At 39.4% G+C, this 24,563-nt stretch overlaps 1 protein-coding gene across 9 annotated transcripts in view; it reads right to left on the bottom strand.

Moving 5' to 3' along the window:
* Positions 1–4,466: 4,466 nt before the first annotated feature.
* EBF1 (EBF transcription factor 1) overlaps positions 4,467–24,563 on the bottom strand; it is a 283,091-nt gene continuing 262,994 nt past the window's right edge. For 5 of the 9 annotated variants that reach the window (XM_055717825.1, XM_055717826.1, XM_055717827.1 and 2 more), the window contains exons 12-17: positions 19,874–19,939; positions 19,094–19,271; positions 17,097–17,276; positions 13,228–13,422; positions 12,793–12,861; positions 4,467–7,670 (exon numbers count right to left, since the gene is read on the bottom strand). In XM_055717825.1, the coding sequence (XP_055573800.1) occupies positions 12,794–12,861; positions 13,228–13,422; positions 17,097–17,276; positions 19,094–19,271; positions 19,874–19,939 (687 nt within the window). In that variant the 3' untranslated portion in view covers positions 4,467–7,670; position 12,793. The remainder of the gene's footprint in view (positions 7,671–12,792; positions 12,862–13,227; positions 13,423–17,096; positions 17,277–19,093; positions 19,272–19,873; positions 19,940–24,563) is intronic. The other 4 variants (XM_055717830.1, XM_055717831.1, XM_055717832.1 and 1 more) reach the window with 1 other exon arrangement.

Genomic DNA, 24,563 nt, shown 5'->3' with positions numbered 1-24,563 from the left:
CTTAGGGAGATAGAGGGCTACAAACCCTGGGAAATCAGCTATGCCTAATATATTATGTAGAAGTTCTGTAATCATTATTGAACTAAAGTGCATTGAGTAAGTGGATAAAATCAGTCCCACTGTAGCATAAGTCTCCAGAGAGCACAGATAAAAATGCCTCGCACTTAAGTAGAAAAAGGTAACAAAATATTTCCAGTCCCGGCAACTGCATTTTCCCCTCTATATAAATAGGGAACCCTCAGGAGAAGGCAATGATGCAGCAGAGGTTGAAGGCAAAGTTAATGGTGGCAAGGTGGGGGAGCGAGGCAATGCCTGGGGCAGGCTGACGGTGAGCAATGCGAGCAATGTGAGCAATGCTCTGTGGAGATGCGGCTGAAGGCAGAGCCCTTCCTGGCAGAGGCAGCCAGCAGGGAGGCAGCAGGGCACTGGGCAGGACCTCTGCAAAGCTGGGGGGACAGTGTGGGTCGGGGAGGGAGCAGAGGTGAAAGGTGCAAGACAAGAACCTTCCAGATGAGCCTCTGTGCAATGTTTGTGCTCCCCTTTCCTCTAAACACTGCAGAAAAGTGAACTTTTATGACAGGGTTCATCTTGGGGCTTGCTTCCCAGAGCTTTCCCAGGTTCTCATACAGTGTCCCACCTCAACACACACACACATCTCGGCATTTTTGCACCTCCTGGGCTGAGCTGTCGCCTTCTTGCAGGGAGGCAGCCTTTCTGGCAAATTTTTCTTGAGGTCATCCTCAACCAGACAACCTGTGCCCCTTCAGAGCACACTTGTACGTAGCTACAGACATAATCAGTCCCTGCCTTTCTCGTACGCTTGGTCAAGAGCTGCCAGGCTGCAGTGAATCACCACGACATGGTGAGTTTCTCATACACCAGCTGTAAACCCACTGAAACCCTTGTAAGGGCTTCCAGTGTAAGATACACTTTGACATGAATAAATGTGGGAAAATCAGCGGTTCAGATACTTTAACAAAAAAGGAAGTGAACAATTTCATCCCCCTTATACAAAACAGTTTGACTGGATTGGCATGTGTAGGACAGAGTTTCTGTGTGTTTCAGGAAAGGGTTAGGTGATCATCTAAATAATGATTTTGATGGAGATCTTCGAATGTGCATCCACATTAGTGATGAAGTTTGGGTCATCCATTGAAAATAAGGAGAAAAATATGTGTCAGAGCATTGTAATTGCTATTCTTGTTGTAGGCCTACACAAAAAAAGCCACATGGAATTGCAGTCCCTGCTGTTAGGCTGTGACCTGGGTAGTTATCGGCATTCGCATCCTGGAATGACTGTATTAAAGTTTTCTAAGATGTGTGCTATTTCACATGACCTGCCAATCATGTTGGAGCAGTGCCATAAGCTCTGCTCTGGCTGTATCCTCAAGGGCACCAAAGAGAGGAAGAGAGAAGGGGGTTGCGGAGCTGGAACTATTACTTATTTATCTAAAGTATTGACCTGACCTTCCCTACTGAAATATCAGCATTAGATGCTGGGGAAAAGGGATACCAGAGCTAGCTCCTTCTGGGAAACAGAGGTGTCAAATGAGGCCCAAATGAGGCAGCATCCCCTTGAGATAATGGCGCGGGCAGGGAGGGCAGGCAGGAGGTGGCAACGACATGAAGGAATACAGCTGGTGGGTGGGCAAAGATGCAGCAACCCAACTGACCAGGTATCTTGCTGAAGCTCTGTGTCGGGCTGCTTCACAGCATCTCTGAGATGTGGTCTTATTGTATGGAGTGGGCTTTGGATGTTCACTGGTAAGTTTTGAACTTTTTATCAGTACAATGGTAATGAGGTGTGTTTGTGAAGGGAGAAGGAAAGAAGCGAGTAGAAAGTGGTATCTCTGTAATTTTGCTGTGGATGGATGGAGCTAAGCAAGTAAAGGGTCACAGCTCTAAGATGGTGGGATGGACAGTCCTCGTGGACTCCCCATCACCCGGTCCGAGATATGCACCCAGGCCTGAGCAAGAAAAGTACAGAGTGAAATGGAATTGGGAAAAAAAGCCACTGGGATTCTCCATGAAAAGGAGGGCAACTCTCAGTATGATACTAGAAGAGCTTGGCTTGCTTAGCACAGCAAAGCAAAGACTGTAGCAGCATTTGCTGTATATTTCAGAGGAGAGCTAACACAGGTGAGAAGATATTCAAAAGCACAGTGCTGGTGCAGGACGAAACTGTGTAATGTTTTCTGTGCACTAGAGGAACGGGCTTCAGGGACAACCTCCCTAAAAGAGTAATGAGGGCAAGTAAACTAAGATGCATTTTTGAAAAGCCTCGGGTGATGTGGCGTTTGCTAAAGCTTTCCCAAAACCTTCTGTCCCCTGAAACTGGAGGAGTCTGGAGCTGAGTTGGGGACCATGGACTCTGTGGGAGGCCTCCAACCCATCTTTAGTACAGCAGCACAATGTGTATATTTACAAGAGGACTGGGGAACAAGGGGTAGCTGCTAACAGGAAGGAGCTGAGGAAATCAAGTGTGTAACATGAAATGTGTCTTTAGCTAACCCATGAAATGGCAGAAGATACACGGGCTGTGATGCTAAGCAGGGTTATGTAAATGATTACATGAAGCAGCTGTGGCAAGAGCCTGTAGAGACAGACTCCAAAGGGAATAAGCAGACACACAGACAAGGCCAGGAAGCTAACAGAGAAGGTAGCTCATTTTGCTGAGGTGTCTTTAAGCTAAATAAAAAATTCAGATGCATGCCCATACAAAAATACAACCAATCCCACTGCCAGATGCAAACTGTTAAGTCAAAATTACTACTACAGTTGCTGAAAAATTAAAGAAGCCACCAGTCTGGAGGGAGCAATAAGCCTGGCTGTGACACACCTTACCCTAAGCCCCCACGCCTACATATTCTCTGTGCCGTAACAGAAGACACTCCACTCCCTTTTAGCATATGACCCATCAGGGGATCTGTGTCTCACTGCAGCCATACCTGAATGTGCACCCTGCCACTGGTCCTCACATGGTTTGGGCTTTGGGGGCTTTCTTCTGGCATCAAAAAAGCAATGCATCACCTATAACAGTACTGTCACCCCAGGCGAGCTCAGTTTGGGTTGTCAGATGAATTGGTGGGGCTGACCAGCAGGCTTCAGCATCCGTCTGAACGAGAAGCCTGATGGTTCATGCCATCTTACCTCCCCTAGCACCCGCCACCTCCCCTTCTTTTTCAATGTGGCTGAAATTTCAGACAAAAACGTTCTCACTGGATCCAAAGGGCTGGAGCAGTGCTCTGGTTCTGCTGCTCCTAGGACAGGTTGCCTAATATTACATCCTGAATTCCATCTTTAAGACAGTTTTTCAGCCACATGTGACCCAACATCTTCCTAGCAAGCTGAGCACTCCTAGAGCCCTCGGCTGCAGTGAGAGCTGCCAATATTCACACCATTTGAAAGAGAACCAGGAGAATTATCTCGGGCAGAAGAAACAGATCTCTTGTGCTGAAAGAGTAAACACAGTTGGGGTCTGACTTTGCCAACAGCTCTCTTTAATAACTACTGGAGTGGATCTGCTGCCATTTAAGAGCTATCCAACGCTTCACATTGCAAGAAGCCAGTCCTAGCTGCCTACGTTTTTAGCAAATTTATTTTTTTGAAGTAAAATTTAATTTAATTTAAACTGCAACCCCAACATCCCTATTCCTACCTTGGAAATGCTTGGAGCCTTGCCTTAGGTGTGGTGTTTAGAGAGTTTTGATTGTCCCCATACAGGTCTTCTGTATGACAGCCACGCTTCAGGCCCGGTTAAGTGCCATTATGTCAACCTTCCACATGCCAAAGGTAAAGCTCCTTATGGTCCTCTCCTGCCAGAGGAGTACAGAATGAAATTAAATGCCTGGAGTCAATTTAGCAGCTGATGGATTTGTCATTTTGGAAGGGGTAGCAGAATGGAAATGCTTTAGAAGAGCCTCCTTCATGGTCAAGCCAAGGAGCTAGTTACAGCTCAACATACTTTGATACAGTTCTTGGGGCTGGCCTTAAACAGGTCGCTTAAGACCTGATCCTGGAGGTGCTGCTTAAATAATACCAAGATGCAAACCTAAATCTCCCTGGGACTCTGGCACTGGATCTAATATGCCTTTGTCTTGAACCTCATGGTCACTGAGTTCAGAGAAACACAACTGGGTACCTAAAGCTCGATAGGCTCCTGAAATGCGCTAGAAAAATACATTGGCCCTTCAGGCAATCATTAGACTAAAGCAATGAAAATAATAACAATAACCATAACAGGACAAGTGTTCAGCGTTATAAGTGAGGATCCTTTGAAATCCAGTAGCAACGGAGGAAGGAGAGTTTCCGTGCACTAGCGTTCGCCATGTTTCACTGTGCAATTCCATGAATTTCTGCTTCTCCTTAATTTCAGAAAGACAATTCAGTAGCCTCTGGCTTCTGTATTTTATTTTTTCTCATCTACTAGCTAGCAGAAGCAGAAAAATAAACACACAACTAGGAGCTGTATTCACAGACAGGAAGTAACTTTAATTAAATATTGTGAAAGTTGAAAAGTTTTTACAGCTTGAATTTCTGCAAAAAAATTATAACAATCTCTACAGTAGTTAGTTTCTCTAACAATAGAACTGTACAGTGTGTGTGTCTATTCAAAAAGATTTAGATAAGAAGGTGAAAGGTTAGTAGTTTCAGAGATGACTTCATTTTAGCTGCATCCTAGTACAACTGTGAGGAAATAGGCATACTTTATGCAATCCAGTCATTGTGAAGCTTCACCTTGTTAAAACTGAAATCTGAATGTTTCCACTTAAAGCCATATTCTGTAAACAGCTGTATCTTTTACTTTGTAAAAGATAAGGGTGGCACAGGGGAGATTTTTATAAATTCCCATTCATCAGATCACTATAAATAGCTGCAACAAAACAAAACTATGCACATTGTCAAAGGATCTTTGGACACTGGCGTAGAAGACTACAAACATCGATGGCTAAAACTGGTGTCAAAATTACTATGATTTTGAGTGGAGCTCTACAGGGGTAATTGATGGTGTCACTGGACAAAATATGGCTTTAAATTTGATTACAGTGTCGTGCTGTTGCTTACTATGTGAATTAGAATAATCGCTTGGAATACAGAGAAGCAATTAACTGACGTCTCTCACATTTTCCAGTTTTCTCTCCTTTTATTTTCTCACCATGAAAAAAAAAAAATCCTGTTTTCTTCCCTTCCCCCCAGAGATCACATTGTGACATTCTAGTGAAAACCATTGCAAAATTCATACAGGAAGCATGCACAGTTGCAGCATCGTTGTAAATGATTTCTTGCTCGACTAGAAAAAAGTTATATTGTTTTAAGGTAACAAAACAGTTCTTTTGTGCTTTTCAATTCCTTTTTTTTTTTTTTTCTTAGAATGTTAGTGATGATTGACAGTTCTGGTGCACAGTACAATGTACAAGTGAAATGAATATGATTTGCATTGTTAAGGCATCCAATCTGCTGGTTTATATTTATGTGAAAGACAGAGAAATATACAAGCAGACTTAAGAAAGAAAGTATTTTCATTGAGTTCTATGAAGTTTCTCCCCATATTTAATGCACAAAAATGCGTCACTCCAAAGAGGAGAAATCCCATGCATATTAATAGAGTAAAACAGCATTAGTTTTTGTTAAGCCTCAAAAGCAAAGGATACATTTTTTTTTTAAAATCTACATAACTAAATGCTACAAGAATAATATGCTACTTTTTGCCATATATTGGAAAAAACTTCTTAACTTACAAATAATACAAAAATAGACAATGGCTTTTGGGTGGAAATTAAAAAAAATGGAAGCATGGTTTTAAACAATACTAAAAAAAACCCAAACAAACTATAAATGAAATGTTTTAAAATCACATTTAAACAGCTAATACAACGGTGAATGACCAAACAAATCAGCACTTTTCACATAGCAAACATACACAATAAAATAAACTTGTAGGGGACAAAAAGCAATGTACAAATTCCAAAGATAAATACATTATTTATATGGATATTTTACAAAATCCCCTTTAAAACAAACAAACAAAAAACAGAAACAAAAAGCTTTTTTTTCTTTAATTAATTTTGCAAGTATGTGCAAGCTAAAGGTAGTGAGCTCTTTTTGCAAAATATGCAGTAAAATTCTTTTTTTGTGATATTGAAAAACTGTCTTAAGACATTAAAATGTATAAATAGAACAACAACTTTGGCAAAAAATCACAAAAAATCTACAGTATTTATAACTACATACAAAACACAACAGCAAAGAAAAAATATCAGGTAATGCATCTTCAGAGCTTTGCTGCCTTTTTGACTAATAGTTTTTAAGAACACTTCCCAGATAATGATAGCAAAATTTTTGTAAAACAGAAGCTATGGTTTTGATTTGAAACCTTCCTAACAGCGCCCGCCCCCCCCCCCCCCCCCCCCCCCCCCCCCCAACTCAGGTTTCCATTTACTATTCAAAGCAGTTACCTGTTGCTTAATATATTATGATACAAACTGAGGGGGTCGACTGATACAGGAGCAATCCTAGTGGGAGGCTGACAAAAACATGTGCTTTTAGCTTGTGAGGGTGCAGAACCGTGGACCAGCCTGTTCTCAGTCTGCCCTGTTAAGACTGAGTAGGTCGAGGGGAGAGGGGCTGCGCTGAAAACACCCCACAGTGGTGGCCGCAGCCCGTGTCGTTTGGTGGCTGTGCAAAACCCAAGTGGCATTTTATGCACAGCTCAGGTGACACTGAGCTTCAAGAAGGCCACTCATTTGGAAAGATGCTGATATACAAGCTAGAAAGCCACGCTCGTCCAGTTCTGCAGTTGTAGCAGTGTACCTAGAGGCACTGGATTTTCAGTTCAAGAGGAAACGTGTTTGTTACTCGCATCCTTACCTTCCCTTTCACCAACTTTTCTTGTTGCGTTATTTACAGAATTACTTAGCCTGATATTAAAGACAGAGGCTACTAATCCCACCCCTCTTTCCACCCTCGTCATCCAAAAATACCAGCTTTCTAGGGAGTTATATCTATTTAATTAGTACATTAAAAATGCATCATATTAGCAAGTCACCACTGGATAAGCAACCTATATGAGCCGACCCTTAATTAAATGGCCATAATTCTTCTACGAAAAACTAACTGGCACTTCTATTCTGTCCCATACAGACTTGTATGTAAATGACACCACTTCATTTTTCTTTACATAGCTTTTAAAAAAAAATACCATAAATTAAAAATGTGGAGTTTCATTTCTAGTGTCCCTTGTGTAATTGTATGATTTATAAAAGACAAATGGTGTTGAGTTAAATCAAGCCTTAAAAAAACATAAAAAACAGAAGGAAATAAAAGCAAGCCCCCGCTCCCCCACAAAAAAAAAAAAAAAGGTGGATTTTTTTAATCAACATACAATAAATATATCTCCCAGGTATTTGGGATGGACAACTTGAATCAACACCTTGCAATTGTAGATTGTTAATTTCAGTATTTGCAAGGATGGTGATTTTTGTTTTGTTTAAAAATCCGCAGTTATTGTAAGATCCTTCTTTATTTCTTTTTTATTTTTAAAAAGGCCTGAGTAAAAAGTTCCACTCTGGGACTTGTATCAGATTCTCTCTGAAGCAGAATTCAACCTCTTCATTAATAAAATTCTTCAAGGCAATTCTTTCACATGGGGGGAACAATCATGCCAGATATAGCTGTCAGAAGGAAAGGGGAGGAGGGGGGAGAAAGAGAGAGAGAGAGGAAATAAGTTACTTTTGTGCATTATCAAGCAACTTTTTAAATCCTCAGAGCTTTTAAACATCTACTAGCAATGTACTCATCTGAACTATGGATTAAATTAATATATAAGTTATCAACCAGTAGAGACAACTATGTGCACAGTAATCACGGGAAGCTTTATTCTGATCAGAAAGTGGTTTAAATCGCAAGTGACTGCTGAAATTAGTGATTTTCTTGCAGAAAAAGTGCTCTTCCCCTGATGTCAGAATCGGATCCCAACTTAATTTTCTGATTTTAGCTTCAAGATCTCAAAATGCACAGGGGGCTTAAACCTGACCCAGCCATTGCCACACATTCTACTACTCTTTAAAGCAAAGCAGATACTTGTTCCACATGAGAGAATGGCTGAGGTCCCACAGGGCACCAGTATTACCGACCTGGCAGGGTGCTTGTTGCGTGAGGCACACCAGCAGTGGGTCATTCTCCTATGCCAGCTTTCTCTTACAAGTTCAATGTTCCAGCCAGGGACATACGTATGTATTTCCAGGTACTCAGAAAAGGACTTAAACTCTCAAATCCAATTTTCAAACTGCAATATGTCATTAACTGGTGATTTGGCAGACTGGCGTCTCATGGGTTTCATGACACTTGTAGCAGACATCACCAACTACATTGAGTGAGGCTTATGATAGTGTTCATTTAGAATGTCTTCTCTTTTGTTGGCCAAGTTGAATCATCAGTATTTCTTTGTTATTATTATTATTCTATGTTGCTTCCCAACCTAATTTTCTATGAAATTACCATTCCTCACACTCCTTAAAACTCAACAGGTACAGTCTTCCTTACAGTTTGACCTCCAGCTTGGTCTCCCTCTATTTACCAGGGACTCTATGCAGATCAGACATACCAAGTGTCCAAGTGGCATACTGTGAGCAAGCACATCATTACAGGAGGTAGACGTGCAAGTTTATGATGAAAACTGTAACAACAATGGATCTTAAAAATGCCAGTTGTACGGTTGTCTGCCAAAAGGTAGAAAACAGTCACCTTCATGGGCACATTATTTAAATGCTAGAAGTGCCTGCCATCTCAGACATCTGGACATGTAATTTCTTAAGGAAGAACTCAACCCTGTGACTGGTGCTGATTCATTGTGCTTTAATTACAGCTGCAATTATTTGATAAGAACAGAGCCAAAGTAAAAGACTCACAGATTTGGGGTTGGAGGGGGAGAGGAGGGAAATGTTTTCTGCACAAACACCACCATATGTGCAAGAATTACAAGTCTAATCAGCAAGGGGAGAACAGCTCGAGTAAACTGCACTGATTAAATGAAATAAAATGAGAGGAGAAAGCGAGAATGCAAAACACATCCACATGTTTGCAACAGGCCATCCTCAGAGGTGACATGTTGCAACTATACAGCAGCATTTCGATTCTTGGAATTTATCATTCAGCAATGGTTTTACGTGGAATCACTCGACTGAGTGTTTCTGCTCCAGTAAGGGCTCTTCAAGGAGCTGAGAATGAGGATAAAAGGGATAGAGAGGTGAGTTAAGTTGCTTTAAGCCCTATAGGAAGACACTTAAGTGAGTAGCATCGAGGACGTGTCTGAGACTTTCCTTGTTGAGGTATTTCTTGTCATGGGCTTTTTTTGGCTCCACCATGGAGATAATCTGAGGATGCATTTTCACATTATCTCCACAGCTATGCTGTCTCCTTCATCTCAATCGCAGGATGAATTTGATATTGCCTTTTTTAGAATCCTTGCTGATTTAATCAACACTGGGTGAAAAAACCCAGCAGCTTTGTTTAAAAGAATTCTCAAAAGCTTTTATCTCACCAGTGTCTCAGACAATAAGTTCCGAATCCTCACAATTGTGCTGTCCCCGTGGTACATGTGACTGAAAATGAAGCCAACCCAAGCCAAGCAATGCTCTCCCTGCTCTGCTTTTGGGATTCTTACACGTGGAGCAGGGTATGGACCCTGAACCACAGACCTCTATGGCATCAATAAAATAGGTGTCCAGCAATGGACACAGTCAACCAGACTGTAGTTCTGCTGTGGCAGCCCTTCAAGGCAGCAACCTGCAGTTAAGGGTGAGAGTGGAATTTTCCCTTCCTGAATATATGAAAGACTCATGTAGGCAGGGACCTGAGACACAGGTTTTGTCCCAGTTCTCCTTCTCGCTCATTGTATTAGATCAAGCAATTTGATTTGTTTCTGTTTCTTACCTGAGGATAACAATTTTTATCCCCATTAGTTATGCACTTGCAGACTTCTGGATGGCAGTTGTTTAGCAGAATACAGGGGTGGGACTGCAGTGCTTGGATGTCGGTGCTGTACGTTACAGCGCAGAGAAAAGCAAACCTGACAACAGTGCTCCCTCCTTTGCTGCTCAAATAGGCAAGAAATTAAGCGATAGGAACGGGTAGTCTTCCTAGATGTGATGAGTGCAACTGAGCAGAGTCAAATGGATAATTACTCCTCTGTGCATAATACTTAAAACGTTTTTGTCCTTTTCAGCCCTTGCTAAATTCTAAATTTAGCAAAACTGTAAAACAAGATGTTGTTTTGCTTTAGAAAAACTATCTACGCTTCAGAAAATGTCAAAATATTATTCCAACAAAAAAATATTGCAAGCTAAATGATTAATCAGAACCAAATCAATTTCACCAAAAAGTGGTCAAGAGTTGGCTCTCTCGGGACAGCACAGCTGTCTACCCTGGGTCAGAGCCCGAATAAAGGTGACATAATCGCAGCTCCTCCCTTTATGACTCAGACATTTCCCTGTAGTTACATACCAGCCATGCACCTTTTGCCATTGGAAACAAATAGTACAGCTGCAGATCTTAGCTCATTTTTTTTCAAAGCATTATTGTTTTTGAAGAGCTCTGAAATTCTGAATTAAATTACAAGGCAAATGGATATGATATCTTTTCTGCCTAAAAGCTTTGATATTTCCATTCTTTCCAAGCCTTCATTTATTTCACTCTATAAGTGTATCACATAAGTGCTGCATCTAGTCATGCAAATTCTCTCAGCTGTAGCATGTTATTGATCCTGAAAACAGAGATATCAGTGGGAAACAGTGTAGGTATGAGATCACACCACCTCCAAAAAGGGAGGGCAGAGAGTAGAAAAACTCCCACCAACAGCCATTACTTCTTGCATCATATACTAATTTGTATTTGCTGCTAGCAGATTACAGAAATAATGTATTTTGAGTTTTCCAAAATTGCATGGCAAAGAGAACAACGGGTAAGCCTAGCTGTTGTTTTAGTGAGTTCTGCTGATATCTAAGCTACATAAGGAAAGCTTGATTGCTTTCTGATGTATCCGGAAGCCCAAGAGAGATAAGACAGCCTCCTTATACATGGTTGTTTATTTAAGCAATAAGGCACAACAGGCAGTGCATTTCTGAGTGATTATTACAAGCCTCAGGTGGTGTCAGAAGGCATGGGACTAAAGGCTGTGTGTCTTTAACTCACCAAGAAGTTCAGTGATGACCTAGAAATGAACCATTTCTTGGTGTCTCATTCCTAGTATAAAAACAGAGTTGCTAAATAAAAATTAGGGGGAACACTCAGATCTGTGTGGTTTCTGGGCATTACAGGTGTGGATGTGACATAATGAGGAGGCAATCAGCAAGACCCAGTTGTGTTCAGTGCTCTCAGCTTGTTCCATAATTGTTTTTCGTAACCGAGTATGCGGAATCCAAGAATTCTGTGTCTTGTGAAAGGAAAACAGTGCCTGAAAAAGCTTTCTGCTGTTATTTGCTTTTTCTCTCCACCCGCAACAGCAAGCTGGGACAAGGTAAAGAGAAGAAAAAAACATTAACATGTTCAAAAGCTTCTAGCAGTCAACTCTTAGCTCCTTTTTTTATTATTTTTTTTTTAATTTGGAGGTGAAATGTTTTTAGCTCTTGCCTTTAAAATTTGTAGTATGTCGGCAGTGCCAAATTTTTTAAATGCACAAAACTTAACCTCCTAAATGCTACAGCTCATCTGAAAATTTTGTTGTGTTTTATTCCTGACACAGTCTGTGTTTATAACAAAGTCCTGACCAAAGGTATGTAAATTCTGCTTACACATTCCTAGTATTTTCACAATTTCTGTGTGCATGTGTGTACATCTGCAAGGATTCCTCCCTCCAGTTCACCAATGTAAAACATACTGAGGACAACGCTTTCCTTCAGTCACAATAGCTCCCAGCTTTTATGAATTAATTCCTTCCACTCTACTTGTATATAGGCTTTTTTGGCTGTTAACGGTGCTATCAACATCATGCCCACGAGCCCAGTGCTTCTCTTTCCAAAGGCCGTAGAGTGACATGTGGAGCCTGTGGAACCATCCTGCCCCTGCTCTGCACAGCTCCTTATAAACATGGTTTTAAAAATGATGGGTTTTATTCCCGGTTTGATGTTCTTTGGATAATTTGCACAGGGACATGGAAAAAAAACCCAGAGCTCAGGTCTGGGGGAAGCACAATGCGTACCGCACCATCTTTCCCACCTCTGGCACAGTTGGAGGCTGCTGGCTGCATCTGCTTTAGGGAAACTCCTCCGTCTAAGCGAGCATGAAAATATCTCTCCCAGCACACTAAGGCACAGTGAGGTAATTACACAGGAAGGTTGAGGCACAGTGTTGTAAAACAGGCTGAACCAAACAATGAAATGGGCAGTGCTGGTCTTTGCAGCATCCTCGGTTTGACAAGCTTTTGTCTGTCACTGCCTCGGCTTGCATCAACGCTTGAAAACGCATTTAGGTGCTAATGTTGGAATACTTTGTAATGAGAGGGGAAGGGATGCAGAAAGGAGCAGCCCCTTGATACCAACAGTTGAATAGGCTTTCAAAAAGGCCCTGCGCCATTTATGGAATTAATTGGCATAGAAGTACATTAATCAGTGGAAACTAATGTTTGCCCTGGTATGAGTTAAACTGGAAAATGCTGCTGTTAGTTTGTAATGTGTCTTCTATTTATGAAAGGCAAAGGTTTCTGCCAAGCTCTGTAACGGTCTATTTGCTCTCAGTAGGATTTCTGCACAAGTGTACTATGACAAAGGAAAAAAAGGAAGGGAAGATTGAGTGACGTACTTCAGGAGAAGGCCAGCCCCTGGAGAGACCCTGCAGTGGAGTACTTGCTAGAGTCCACAAAAGACTGGTCTGATAAAGGACGACAACAGGGAATAAGAGAGGAAAGAAAGAAAAAGGATGGTATTAGTAAGCTGAAATATTACTCGTTTTTATCATAACAGTAGGTCTGTGCTTTAAAAGACACAGCCTCTCAATTCAGCAGTATTAGTCGAGTTAGAGATAGGGTGGTTGCCAAATACCTGCATGGTACTAGGTGGGCTGGTGGTGGAGTCCAGTTACTCTTTACAGGAGGAAATTTTAGGACAGAGACCACCAGCAATCCCCCATTGTCTTCTATCCCCTTTGACAACTCAGTGTCGCTTAGAGCCTCGCAAGGCACCAGGAACTCGTGGTTTTGAGAGCAGCCATCTACGCTCCAGACTTGGTTTCACCTACCTTGCAGGCTATTGCCATTGGTGCTGGTGCAGGTGGGAGGAGGAGAAGTTTGCGGTCTCACAACAGGCGCAAAAGCACTCTTCTGTTTCACGGCTGAGACCATGTTGGCTGGTGAGAAGGAGAAAATCCCAGAGGAACTGCTACAGTTTGAGGGGAGGCTAGTGGACGAGGCCATTGTTGGACTTGATGGCACAACTAGAGGAAAAAAAGACACCCCGAGAGGCATTCCTTAGCATTAGATAATCAGTAGGCTGCAGAAACAAAAGAACTCTGCTTCTTGGATGCACTGGGTCTGATTTCAAATGGCCAAGGCCTTTACTGCAGTTAGATTTCTGGTTGTTCACAAAGTACGATCGATCACTACAGGAAACCTGCTTGTTTTGTTTTGTTTTGTTTTGCAGGTCTTCAGAAGCCATAATTCTAGGAGCTTTTAAACACTCACTTAATTCTCTGTCACTACAACTTTTCATTCTTACAACAACCCTGCCCTGCCATCCCATTTCAAACTTTTCTAATGAGTGGTATTAGCCAGTGCCTTGGTCTGAAACGGTAACGTCTTTGTGTAGTGGATAAGAGGGAATCCAGACTGTGTAGGTAACTCAGGGATTACAAAGCTGATGGGAAAGAACAGTGATTGAAGTATGAATCTGAATCTGGAATTTTTAACTTGGAAAGGTTTGAGTTTTTAACTGGCCTCCAAACCCACCGTTTTAAGCCATGCTTTCCTTGTAGCAAGATGGTTCCAGAAAGACCTACAGGGTTTCAAGCAAACTTGCAGAAGGTAGAAAGTTCTTAGTGGTGACCCAGTCAATGTGCTTGCCAAAAGTCAGCAAAAATGGTTGGATTTCTTTCCTCTCTCAAACCCTGAAAAACTAGGGTTCAGAGGAGTTATTCTGAAAGCTGTGAATATATATACACAAACATATATATACATGGAGGCTGTCCAGCATGAAGCAACCAGTGAGATGGCTGCTCTGACAGTTTTATACTCCTTTGGTCTCCTGGCTCTAGTGTGTTCAGTTTCTGTTGCACAAAAGAATGTGTGGATAACTGACAGAAGTCATGTGTTTTTTTTTTTTATTTCTCTAAAAGGGAGAAACCACTAGAACCTTTCTCACAATGGCCACAGATGTTTTCCATGTTATAACTACTAGCACTAAAATCAGTCTCCACCTTCTCTGTGTCCATCAGCTTTGGGAAAGTTTCTGCTGTGGGGACTTCCTAGGAATTCTCAGAGACATGAAAACCAGTCATATTTCTCACATGGCCATTTTATTTATGCACAGGAATGGAGCTGAATTCACCTGAAACAGAGAATTTTGAAAATGAAAGTCTGTTTTATAATGGTCAAGACAATTCTCCCAGAGGATCTATGATCAGCATCTGAATGAATACAGTCAATACAACATTCTCATTCAGAGCCATTGACTGGAATCTCAGCTGGAATAGGTAAGCAATTCTGGTATGCATCAGATGAAGATCTGGCTTTAACTACAAGATTGACTATAATAAGAGTCTTTCCTAAGTAAATGTAGATCCTTTTTTTTTTTGGTTTTTGTTTTGGTTTTTTTTTCAAAACTGAATTGATTGTCCAAAATGCAAAGCTGTTATATAGGAGATTCAGTTTGTAAACACATATTTACCATTGAGGTTTTAAGTGAATTTGTTTTTATGAAAATAAAGCCAATTACTTTTATAGGCAGACAATACTGCCAGTTTCCCCTCTTATCCAACGAAAAATAAAAAGGAAAGGACCAATAGTAAGATCCCATACTTTCATTGTTCATCCTGTTTAGAAACTGCTTATATGCACAAGGAGACTATGAATAATTACATATTATAGAGTAAAATTCCTATAATCTGGATTTTGCATTATTATTTTACTTGCATTTTACGTAGATAAAAATCACCCTATTTAAGTTCTTATTTGAGAATCTGATATCATATTTGTTAACACTGAGGAAATCAATTAATGGAAATTAAATGTTCAAAGTTTCACAGTCTGACAGATACAATCTTAGTCTGAAGTCACTCTATGTCTGGAAGTACTTGCTAAGGGAGAGCAATCAAAGCACCTAAATTGAATTGCTACTATACAGCAATTAGTTTATTGATTTAATTAAGAATGCCACCTTTTAATTTTCAGGTCATGATTGAAGTATTTTCTGATTCAATGGATTAGGCATTAGCAGAATGACAGATCAACCAAGAAAACCTCCCAAAATATAACTAGAATAGAGGAGCAGGGCTGGGAAGTGAAGTGCTATTCTAAAGAGGACTTTGTTCATAAATATGAAATAATACACTGCTAGAGTATTTTAAATGCATTACTGGCATCTGCTTCCAAAAGAGATGTCTCATCAATCATGTTATATTATGAATTCAGAGTGCACAGATTCTATGACAGTAAATTCAACTTAATAAGTAAGGTACTTTGTAACATTACATGTTACATTATTATTAGAGTACAAAAATAATAACTGGTTAGCAATTCCCACTTACAAGTACTAGTTATGTGGGTAAATATTTTCTTCTAAATTTGCAGCAGCTAAGAAGCCTTGGAAGTAACTTTTTAAATCAGGGTTACTATTCCCTTTTTAATTCTGAACTCTAGCAATGCAATTCACAATAATTCATTACTGCTGTTACACCATTAAACTTAAGATTTGCTGCGTAAACCTTGGTATGTTCAGCAGTCTGTTTGTCCTGTCCACACTAGGGTCTCAGCCTGTAAACCTATTTATATGATAAGACCTTCTGGCCTGATTCTGCTAGCAGCTTTCTACAGATGTCAGTGGAATCCTTTATCCCACGTGAGTAAAGTCGGAGGAATTGGACAGGTCCTTTTCATTTAATTTTCTCATGTGAATAGGGACTACTGATCTGTGTGAGAGGCAGCAGAAGACGTTCATAGGCTTTTACCAATAGAAATGTATTTATATTTAAACAGGTTACTAAACCTTTAATATCAAAATGCAGAAAGTTAGCCCTACACATAAATATTTCCATAACTGGGACTGCAGACCATAAGCTCTTTACACCACGGAATATATGATTTGTATGACTTACATCTTTGTGGCATTCGCTGTACAGACACTAAAACACAGGCTCTAAGAGCCATTGTCACATTTTACTGACTAATACTAAGCTCTTAGTGAAGTCAGTGTAATACCTACTTACAAAGCAAATGGAGTATAAGCAATCAAGATTAGGCCCAATAGTAATTCGTAATTTCTATAAAGGTTATGAACATATTATTTGCTCAGAGGTCTCAGAAACATCATCATGCAGCTTATGGAAATGTCAGTCTTATTACAGTAAACTTTTCTGCCCTTCACATCTTACAGCTGGAAAAAAATATTATTCCTGCAGCAAATATCCTTAGCTTCCTTTCATACCTACTTCAGCAAGTTGTGTGCTGACAACTGACCATTAAGCCACTCCAACAGACCTTAAGTCACTTATGCCTTCCCTGATTTCTAGCAATGTTGAGGACAAGGTTTCTTATTTACAGAGTATATGTTAAGTTATGAAACTATCAACCCAAATCATGAGAGACATTATCCTTTTTAAGCTCTTATGAGACTCCCTAATGATGATGATGATGATAATAATAATGGTGATAATAATAATAATAATAAATAGTCATAACAACAGCAATAATAATAATAATAAAAACCAGATAAAAGCATTGCTGGCAACACTAATGTCTTCAAACCGCTTCAAAGGTCAGTGCCTTGGAGAGGAGAGAAAGGACCAAGCTCTGTTTCAGTGCTCAAAATAGAAACTAAATATTGAGTATCACAGAAAAGTCACCATCTCCTTCTAATGAAAATATGCAAAATACAGAAAAGCCATATGATACTCACTGGCATAGGGAGAATTGGCAGCAGATCCATTCAGGAAGGTTGGAGAACCGCCTAAATTCGACATTCCAGCATTCCCATAGCCATTCATGCTTGTTGTGACAGAATTATAATTTGTCTGCTGAGGGGTGGTGCTTGGCACATAGCCATGAGGCGACACGCTGCTTGAGTTGCGAGTAAAACCTTTTGTGGGGAGGGAACATATTTAGAAATTGGTATTAGCCCGATGACAGTTTCTTACACAAACAGCTACAAGCAAGTAACTCTGGGCTACCAAGCCAGCAGCCTAGTCCAGCCGTGGTGTGCGTGGGGAGTGCCAGGGCTGACCACCACTACCACTGAGTAACTCAATTTTATAGAATCAGACTCATGCAATGGTTTGGGTTGGAACATCATCTAGTTCCAAACTCCCTGCCATGGGCAGGGACACCTTCCACTAGACTAGGCTGCTCCAAGCCTGGAGCATCTCCAGGGATGGGGCATCCACAGCTGCTCTGGGAAACCTGTGCCAGTGTCTCGCCACCCTCACAGTAAAGAATTTCTTCCTCATCTAATCTAAATCTACCTCTCTTTTAGTTTAAAAACATTACCCTTTGTCTTGTTGCTACAGACTCTACTAAAAAGTCTGTTCCCATCTTTCTTAGAATGGTGAACCTTCGCTGCTGGGAGCTCAAAGGGGGAGGAGGGAGCCTACAGCCTTCAAAGCTCCTCAGGCAACCCCCACCCTCAAGCAAAGGCTTGGGTATTACAGGAACACTCCCTCTAGTAGAGGTGTTTGTAGGAAATAGAGTTAAACATGACCTACATTTTCAAAGTGAGGAGTACATACCAACTTCGGATACGTTAACCCTCTTCTGATGTCGCTCTCATTTAATGCATCTCAAATGAGATGCTCACTGCACACTTTAGAAAATGTAGGGTGTATTTCTCAAAGTAGTGGGATATCCTCAGTCTTTTTGCCCTGGTCTGGTCATCATGTTGGTAGAAAATGACTATCAAATTTGGCACCAAGTTAAAATTTTAATCTCTGCCTAATTGTGGAAAATACTTTGGGGAAAATTAACATGCAAACATGAAAAAAGGAAGATTTGTTTCTAGAAGCACAGAAATACAAAATGCATCTTCACTCCTAGAAGAAAAAAATGCCAACTTTTCTTCCTACCACACAGCAGATCCATAAAATATTTTAATCTACAAATCACTTCTATTTTTTTAATGTAATGCAAAATAATTTTGTCTGCCTTTCTAGAAAGCAGCCTTATTCTAATACTTTCACATTAAAGTGAATTTTTAAGTTGGCTAATAAATAGACCAGAGCAAAGGAGAGGGGAAAATGCAAAGGGTTCTTACAAAAATGTTCTTCACATTTTTTAGAATTATTCTTAACTGTAGGAATTAAAACAATATTGCTTTTACATAAAGTGAAACCCACTTTATTCTAAAAATTAAATAAGCTCTGAAAATGTCTTTGTAAATATTTCTATTTTTTGCTAGTTTCAAAATCTAGAAAAATCTCAAACTCGGGGGAAAAAAAAATCAGTGCCTATATTATGTCTCTTGCAAAACCAAACCAAGCAGAGAAACATTCAAGGGATACTTTTGTGTTATAAAGAAAAGCTACATCAGCCCAGACTCAGAGATCATCCATGCTCAGGAAAATATATAAGCAAGTACTTAACTCTAAGTACACACTAAAGTCGATAGAAATCCTTTTAAAATTAGTGGGATTTAAACACAGATACAAGTGTTACTCTGAGCAGAAGGAAAAGCTATTTAGATGTACGCAGAAGTGCTTTTCCTGATTTGGGGCAAAAGTCACTAAAGAAAGGCCCATCTCAGCATTGTGTCACTCAAAAGCTGTGCCTGCACACGGGATGGTGCCTGCCTGGGTGTGCTCCTAGCCTTCAGTTCTGAACCATCCCTCCTCCACTACTCTGCACATGTCCCTGACTCTTATCAGAAAAGGTTCATAGAGAGAGGAAGATGAGTCTTCTCCTGACCCTGGTTGGTGGCTTGTGAGGCTTCGGAAACATTGACAGCTAGTTGACCACTAAAAGAATTCACTCCCATCATTCCTGCATGGACTGACGTGTTAGCAAGGGCGGGGAGCTGGTTGTGATTGCGGGGGACACTGTAGAGTGCTTCTGCGATGTCTGCTGCTCTTTTCAGGATTATTTCCTGGAGGATAAGAAGGGAAAAAAAGAGTAAAAGTTACCAATGTGACTCTGACAAACCTTTCCTTACACACTAAAATGAAATGTTTCCCTGTCCAAAGGCAAACGCTAGATGCTTTTCTTTCCCAACCAGTTGGCTGACTGATAGCTAATTCCCATAAGATCTGCTGCCTTCGTGATAAATCCTGGCATCGGTGGTAAGAGAGTTGTTGGAAGTTTCAGTCCCAGCAGCCAGGCTTCTGTGTAACAAGACCAACTGGCAGAAAGGGGCTAGAGCCTAGACTTACTCCACCGTAAAGCTGTCTTTAGGGTAAGATTGAAAAATCCCAGGTGGCAAGACATAACGCATATCATTGCCCGTATTATATAGTATCTGGTCAAAGTGGGCAAATGCCTCCAGGGTTAATAACACACTGCTTTTGCAAGCACTAAATTCACACCCTTTAAAAAAGAAAACAAGCAAACTAAACTCCACTCCAGATATGACATTGCCCTCTATATTTATTCTTGTCTCACATTGTAGTATCACATACCTTTAGCCTCTGATCTATCTATACATCTAAGAAATAGCCATGTTTAAGAATTGCTGAAGTAGAATGCATTTACCTGGTTATTATGTGGCATACCATAGAGTGCTTCTACTAAATCAGCAGCCCTCTTAAGTATTACTTCCTGTCAATATAAAAACAGATGCATTCCTCTGAGTTCAGTACACTCCTTGTGGGGGAAAACAAATATTAGAATCTTTCATACTCTTCTATGAGTTGCACTGTGTTTTGTGGATTTTTTTCTTTCCCTCCCACCAGGTACTCCTTAATTGTAACAACTCTCAGCAACCACTGAATGGTGTTAAATCACTAGTTCATCCTATTCACACACACGCTTAATCAAGTCAAAAGGTGAGAATCATTGGTGCTGCAAAATAAAATACATCACTCAATTGTCTCTACCATCTGCACTATAAAACACTCATCAGTTTATTGCAGAATACAATCCTGAGGTCATTTACTAGATTACTGCAATCAATGTCATTCAGAGCATGTTATGAATCCCTTCAATGTGTTTATTTTATTCTTAATTGCATACTGCAGGAATTGTGACCTTACCCAGCAGGCCACATTCAAAAGATATCCAATCAGTCCTATGCTACTGGTAACACAACCTTTCAACTTCTTCAATTTGTATCCTGATACGATGGGTCAGGGTAGGATCCATGTACATAAAATGATGCACAAGAGGAAAACACATGTGGTATGAGAGAATGGCCCAGTACGGTGCCGTGATTCCTGGAAAAATTCCCTGCAAGGACAGCATAATTTAAAACAGTCTGGGATTTAGTTCTCTACTTTGGGCATTTTTATTTTTCTCCATTTTTCTAGTTGTTCCTTTTCACTTAATATTTCTTGGAGCATTTTAAACTGGCATTCAAGTAATAACAGACTTTCCTGTGTTCTTACATTTTACAGTCTGGAAAAAATCCCTATGAGCAGTCCTGATAGAAAATGTAAAAATGCATTACAGAATTAACCCAGAAGAATTTTTTATTATTATTATTATTTCAAAACATCTAGGAGATTCCCAATTGCCTGAACAAAACCAGTCGAGACTGTCCTTTGAGAAAAACAATGTATTTTTGTAATTCCCAATCCCTAAGTATTGCTCTAATATACTAACACGATCCTATTCACCATGGCATATTTCTGCAGGTAGCTTACAAAAATAGTACCAATTCTAAGGATTTTACAGTTTTCTACAAAGTTAAACTTTTTAACTTAAAATATTTTACACAATAGCCATATTTTATACCAAAAAGAAACAGTAATGCTCAATTTTCATATACTGTAGACTTTGATCAGAAAATAGAGATATAATTGCATTCATTTTGCTGTCACCATAACCTCTTCAAAAATCCTTGAACAACTCTTCAAATGACAAGCTTTTAGATGCATATTAGCATTTTTTTCAATTTTAAATTCTCTATAATATAAGATAAAATAGTTGTCATACTGCAGTAACTACTTATGACATATATAATGTCCTAAATTCAAAAATGAGATGGAGGATTTTTGTACTCCCAGTAAACATTTAGGCTTACCTTCAGCTGCACACACCCCTCTCTCAGAACACACGCTGAAATTATTTTCCACATAAGAAGTGAGATGTAATATATAATTGATGGATTTTTAAGTCACTGCATTTGAAACAGATCCTGAGGAGTTAAGTTGCTACAGCCTTTTTCTGGTGTGTTTGTTTTTTGTTTTGTTTTCTTTTCTTTTCTTTTTCTTTTTCTTTCTGTTGTGGTTGTTGTTTTGGGATCTTTTTGTGTACCTTGACCACAACAGTTACCAGTACAATCATGGACAGACAGAGTACAAACAAATTCCAGGTACAATCAATCCTTGTTGCTTTACCAGAATCATCCAAACACTAAGTTGCCCTTTTTTGCCTCATACTGAAGGGACAAACTAGAGAAGAATAGAGATGTTACTGAAAAATGTTACCTTTTTCAATCCATGATTTTAGGTGGAAAATTACTGCACAGGTGTTTGACTTTGCAAACTAGGATTTATTTCACTTCAGTAGAAAGTGTTTGCACTATATATTTCACTAACGGAAAATTAGAATGTGATAGAGAGCCCACAAACTGCTTTGGAATATTGTTAACCTAAGCTGTCATTATGCCAAATTACTAAAAAAAAAAAAAAAAAAAAAAAGAAAGTTTAAATAGTCACTTCTGCTCTACCTGACTAATCATAGTTATTTATGTAATGCTGAGCTAAAAACCTTAGAATGCATCTAAAAAGAGATTGAAGACCATGCTAAAAAATAAGGTAATTACATGGAATCTTACAGCCGCTCTACCTAATATCAAATATATTGCATTTCTTAAACACTGGAAGTTCTTTGATGCCATATCATATTGCATGTAAATAAAACTAATTGCCATGGTGGTTTATTGAAATATGCTTGACAAGTAGCATTCAATTTTCCCAGCCAGTCAATGGTTATATTTTTTTCAACATTTTCAGAGTCTGTAAATTTGAGTTTCATACTTTCTCTAACAATATTTTCACACAATAAAAGTATTTCTTTTTTATGACATTTTCAGATCACACAAAGTAGATGTTGCACAAAAACTCCTGTGTCAAATAGTAGTATCTTCTATTCCAGAGCTGACGGTAGTTCTTATAGACACAAACTAGGTTTAAAAATACAAATAAAATGCTACTAGAGACATTCTCAAGATATTAACTTCTTATTTTCTGAATCCATCTTAAACCCTTCACAGCTCTACTTAAATTACCATAGAAGCTACTGTTAGAACTCGACATACAAAGGAGCCCCAAAAGTCCTCTATAAGTTAGAGCAACAGACCTTGCAAGGTGCTTGGATTGCAGTGACCAGAAAATTGTTCTCACCTCCATGTCATTACGCTCACAGTGAAGCAGCCCCCGAGCATGTTTGTGTTCGGGATCTAATATATTGCCTTTCAATCAGAGCTGAGAGCCACTGAACACATAGACAGAACATGACGAGCAGGTCAGGAAAGCAATAAAGATTTTACAGAGCTGTCCAAGGTGCTAAATTTACTCAATAATGGGTTTGGCACCATAGTGTTAACCTCTCATTTACTACCAGTTTGAGGGACTAAATTGAAGTAGCTGACTTCATTTACCTTGAAATGTATATTTTATGACATTATGTAAGTAGATTGAAAGGGCACTGCAGTTTTAACAATTTAAAGGCTAGAGCATGTTTAAGATGAAGCCCGAATATTTATTGTATATTGCACTTAAACTATATTGTATATTAAAATGCATTGATTAAATTTGTAAAAGGTATTATAAAAAAGGACAGCTAATATAAAAGATCTATATCTTTTAAAATGCAATTGATACTGCATGTTACCACTGCAATGGTGATAGATAAACAGATAGATAGGTGGACAGAGCAGCAGACAGACATATCAAAAAGTGAGTGAAACTCACATTCTATAAAAAGAAATCCCTGCATAAGCTCACGGTCTGTTATTCCAGATATTCTTTTGTTCACAGAAATTTTTTTGGCTTCATCTCAGAAGCCTAGATTTTCATAGCAGTAAGTGGGCATCATGTAAGGTCCTTCCAATTGAATATGCAAGTGGAAATATTTCCTGAGAGAGACAGAGTTTGACTAAAGCTAATATCTAATTTATGGGGGCATTTGTCAAGAAAGATCCACTCTTCTATTAAGGCTAAAAGTCTGACAGCTTTTGGTTTAGAATAAAGGACTTTGCAGCATGTAGTTAGAGCTAAAGGGAGGGTCTTCTTGTCTTGCATTTTATTTCAAATGAGCATCATTTTAGTTCTACAAAAATAACAATTGAGCAAATATTGAAAAGAGGAAAGATTAGTGATTAAATACCATGCATCAGAAATCTGCCCTCCATGCAGCTACACACCACAGATCCAGAGTCCATTTTTTGCCCAAAAAGAAGCTGATCTTATACCGAGTGATTTTTACTTTTTACATTTTTGAAACAGGAATGCAGTTAAGTATTTTAATCAAATTTTCTTCCTGAAAATACTAAGGGGTGTTTACATAAGCAAAAGAGGAGGTTGGGTAGTGATGTCTGCTGCAGCTTTGCACATTCCAAGATTATTGTAGGAAAGATTATATAAATCATAGCTGAATGACTGTGGTTTTGAAGCACAAAGACTGAAATTCAGACTGAATCCACTTCTGACAGAACGTACCTTGAACCGACATTACAGCAACTTTGCACGTTTTGTTTGTGGCATGCACTTCCTTCAGAAGGCACTCATTAAAATAATGAAACTTGCATTTCAAGTTTTATCATGACAAAATCGTTTTGTTCCAGCTTTAAAAAAGATGGGATATTTTTTCTGTTGACAACTCCTTACTTTTCATTCACCAACTAGTGAAAAAATATCCACTCTCTCTCCCAAAAGAGTCTAGTCAGCTAAAGGGTATCTAGAGTAACTCTTATTCGGCTTAAGTAATTAAATTAGATAATGTTCAAGGTATTTCTTAAATCTAAATGAATTTTGTCAAGAAGAAGCTGACCACAATACATAATACTCATCAGCCACATATTGTATTATTGAGACCACCAAAGGATTTATGTACTTATGGAGGGTGTGGGGGATAAGCTGTTCTAGCATACTCTGAGGCATTTATCTTATGTGTTGTCTAGATATCATATCACCTTCTAATGCTCTTTAGCATTGTAATACAAGAGAGAGCTCATTCATCTTCTGAGAGGGTACTTAGGGATGATGATGTCATTCATACT

This window comes from Falco cherrug, chromosome 8 (assembly GCF_023634085.1).
Source record: "Falco cherrug isolate bFalChe1 chromosome 8, bFalChe1.pri, whole genome shotgun sequence".
Classification (NCBI taxonomy): Eukaryota; Metazoa; Chordata; class Aves; order Falconiformes; family Falconidae; genus Falco; species Falco cherrug.
The sequence above is the reverse complement of the archived record's forward strand: the minus strand, read 5'-3'. Positions and strand labels throughout refer to the sequence as shown.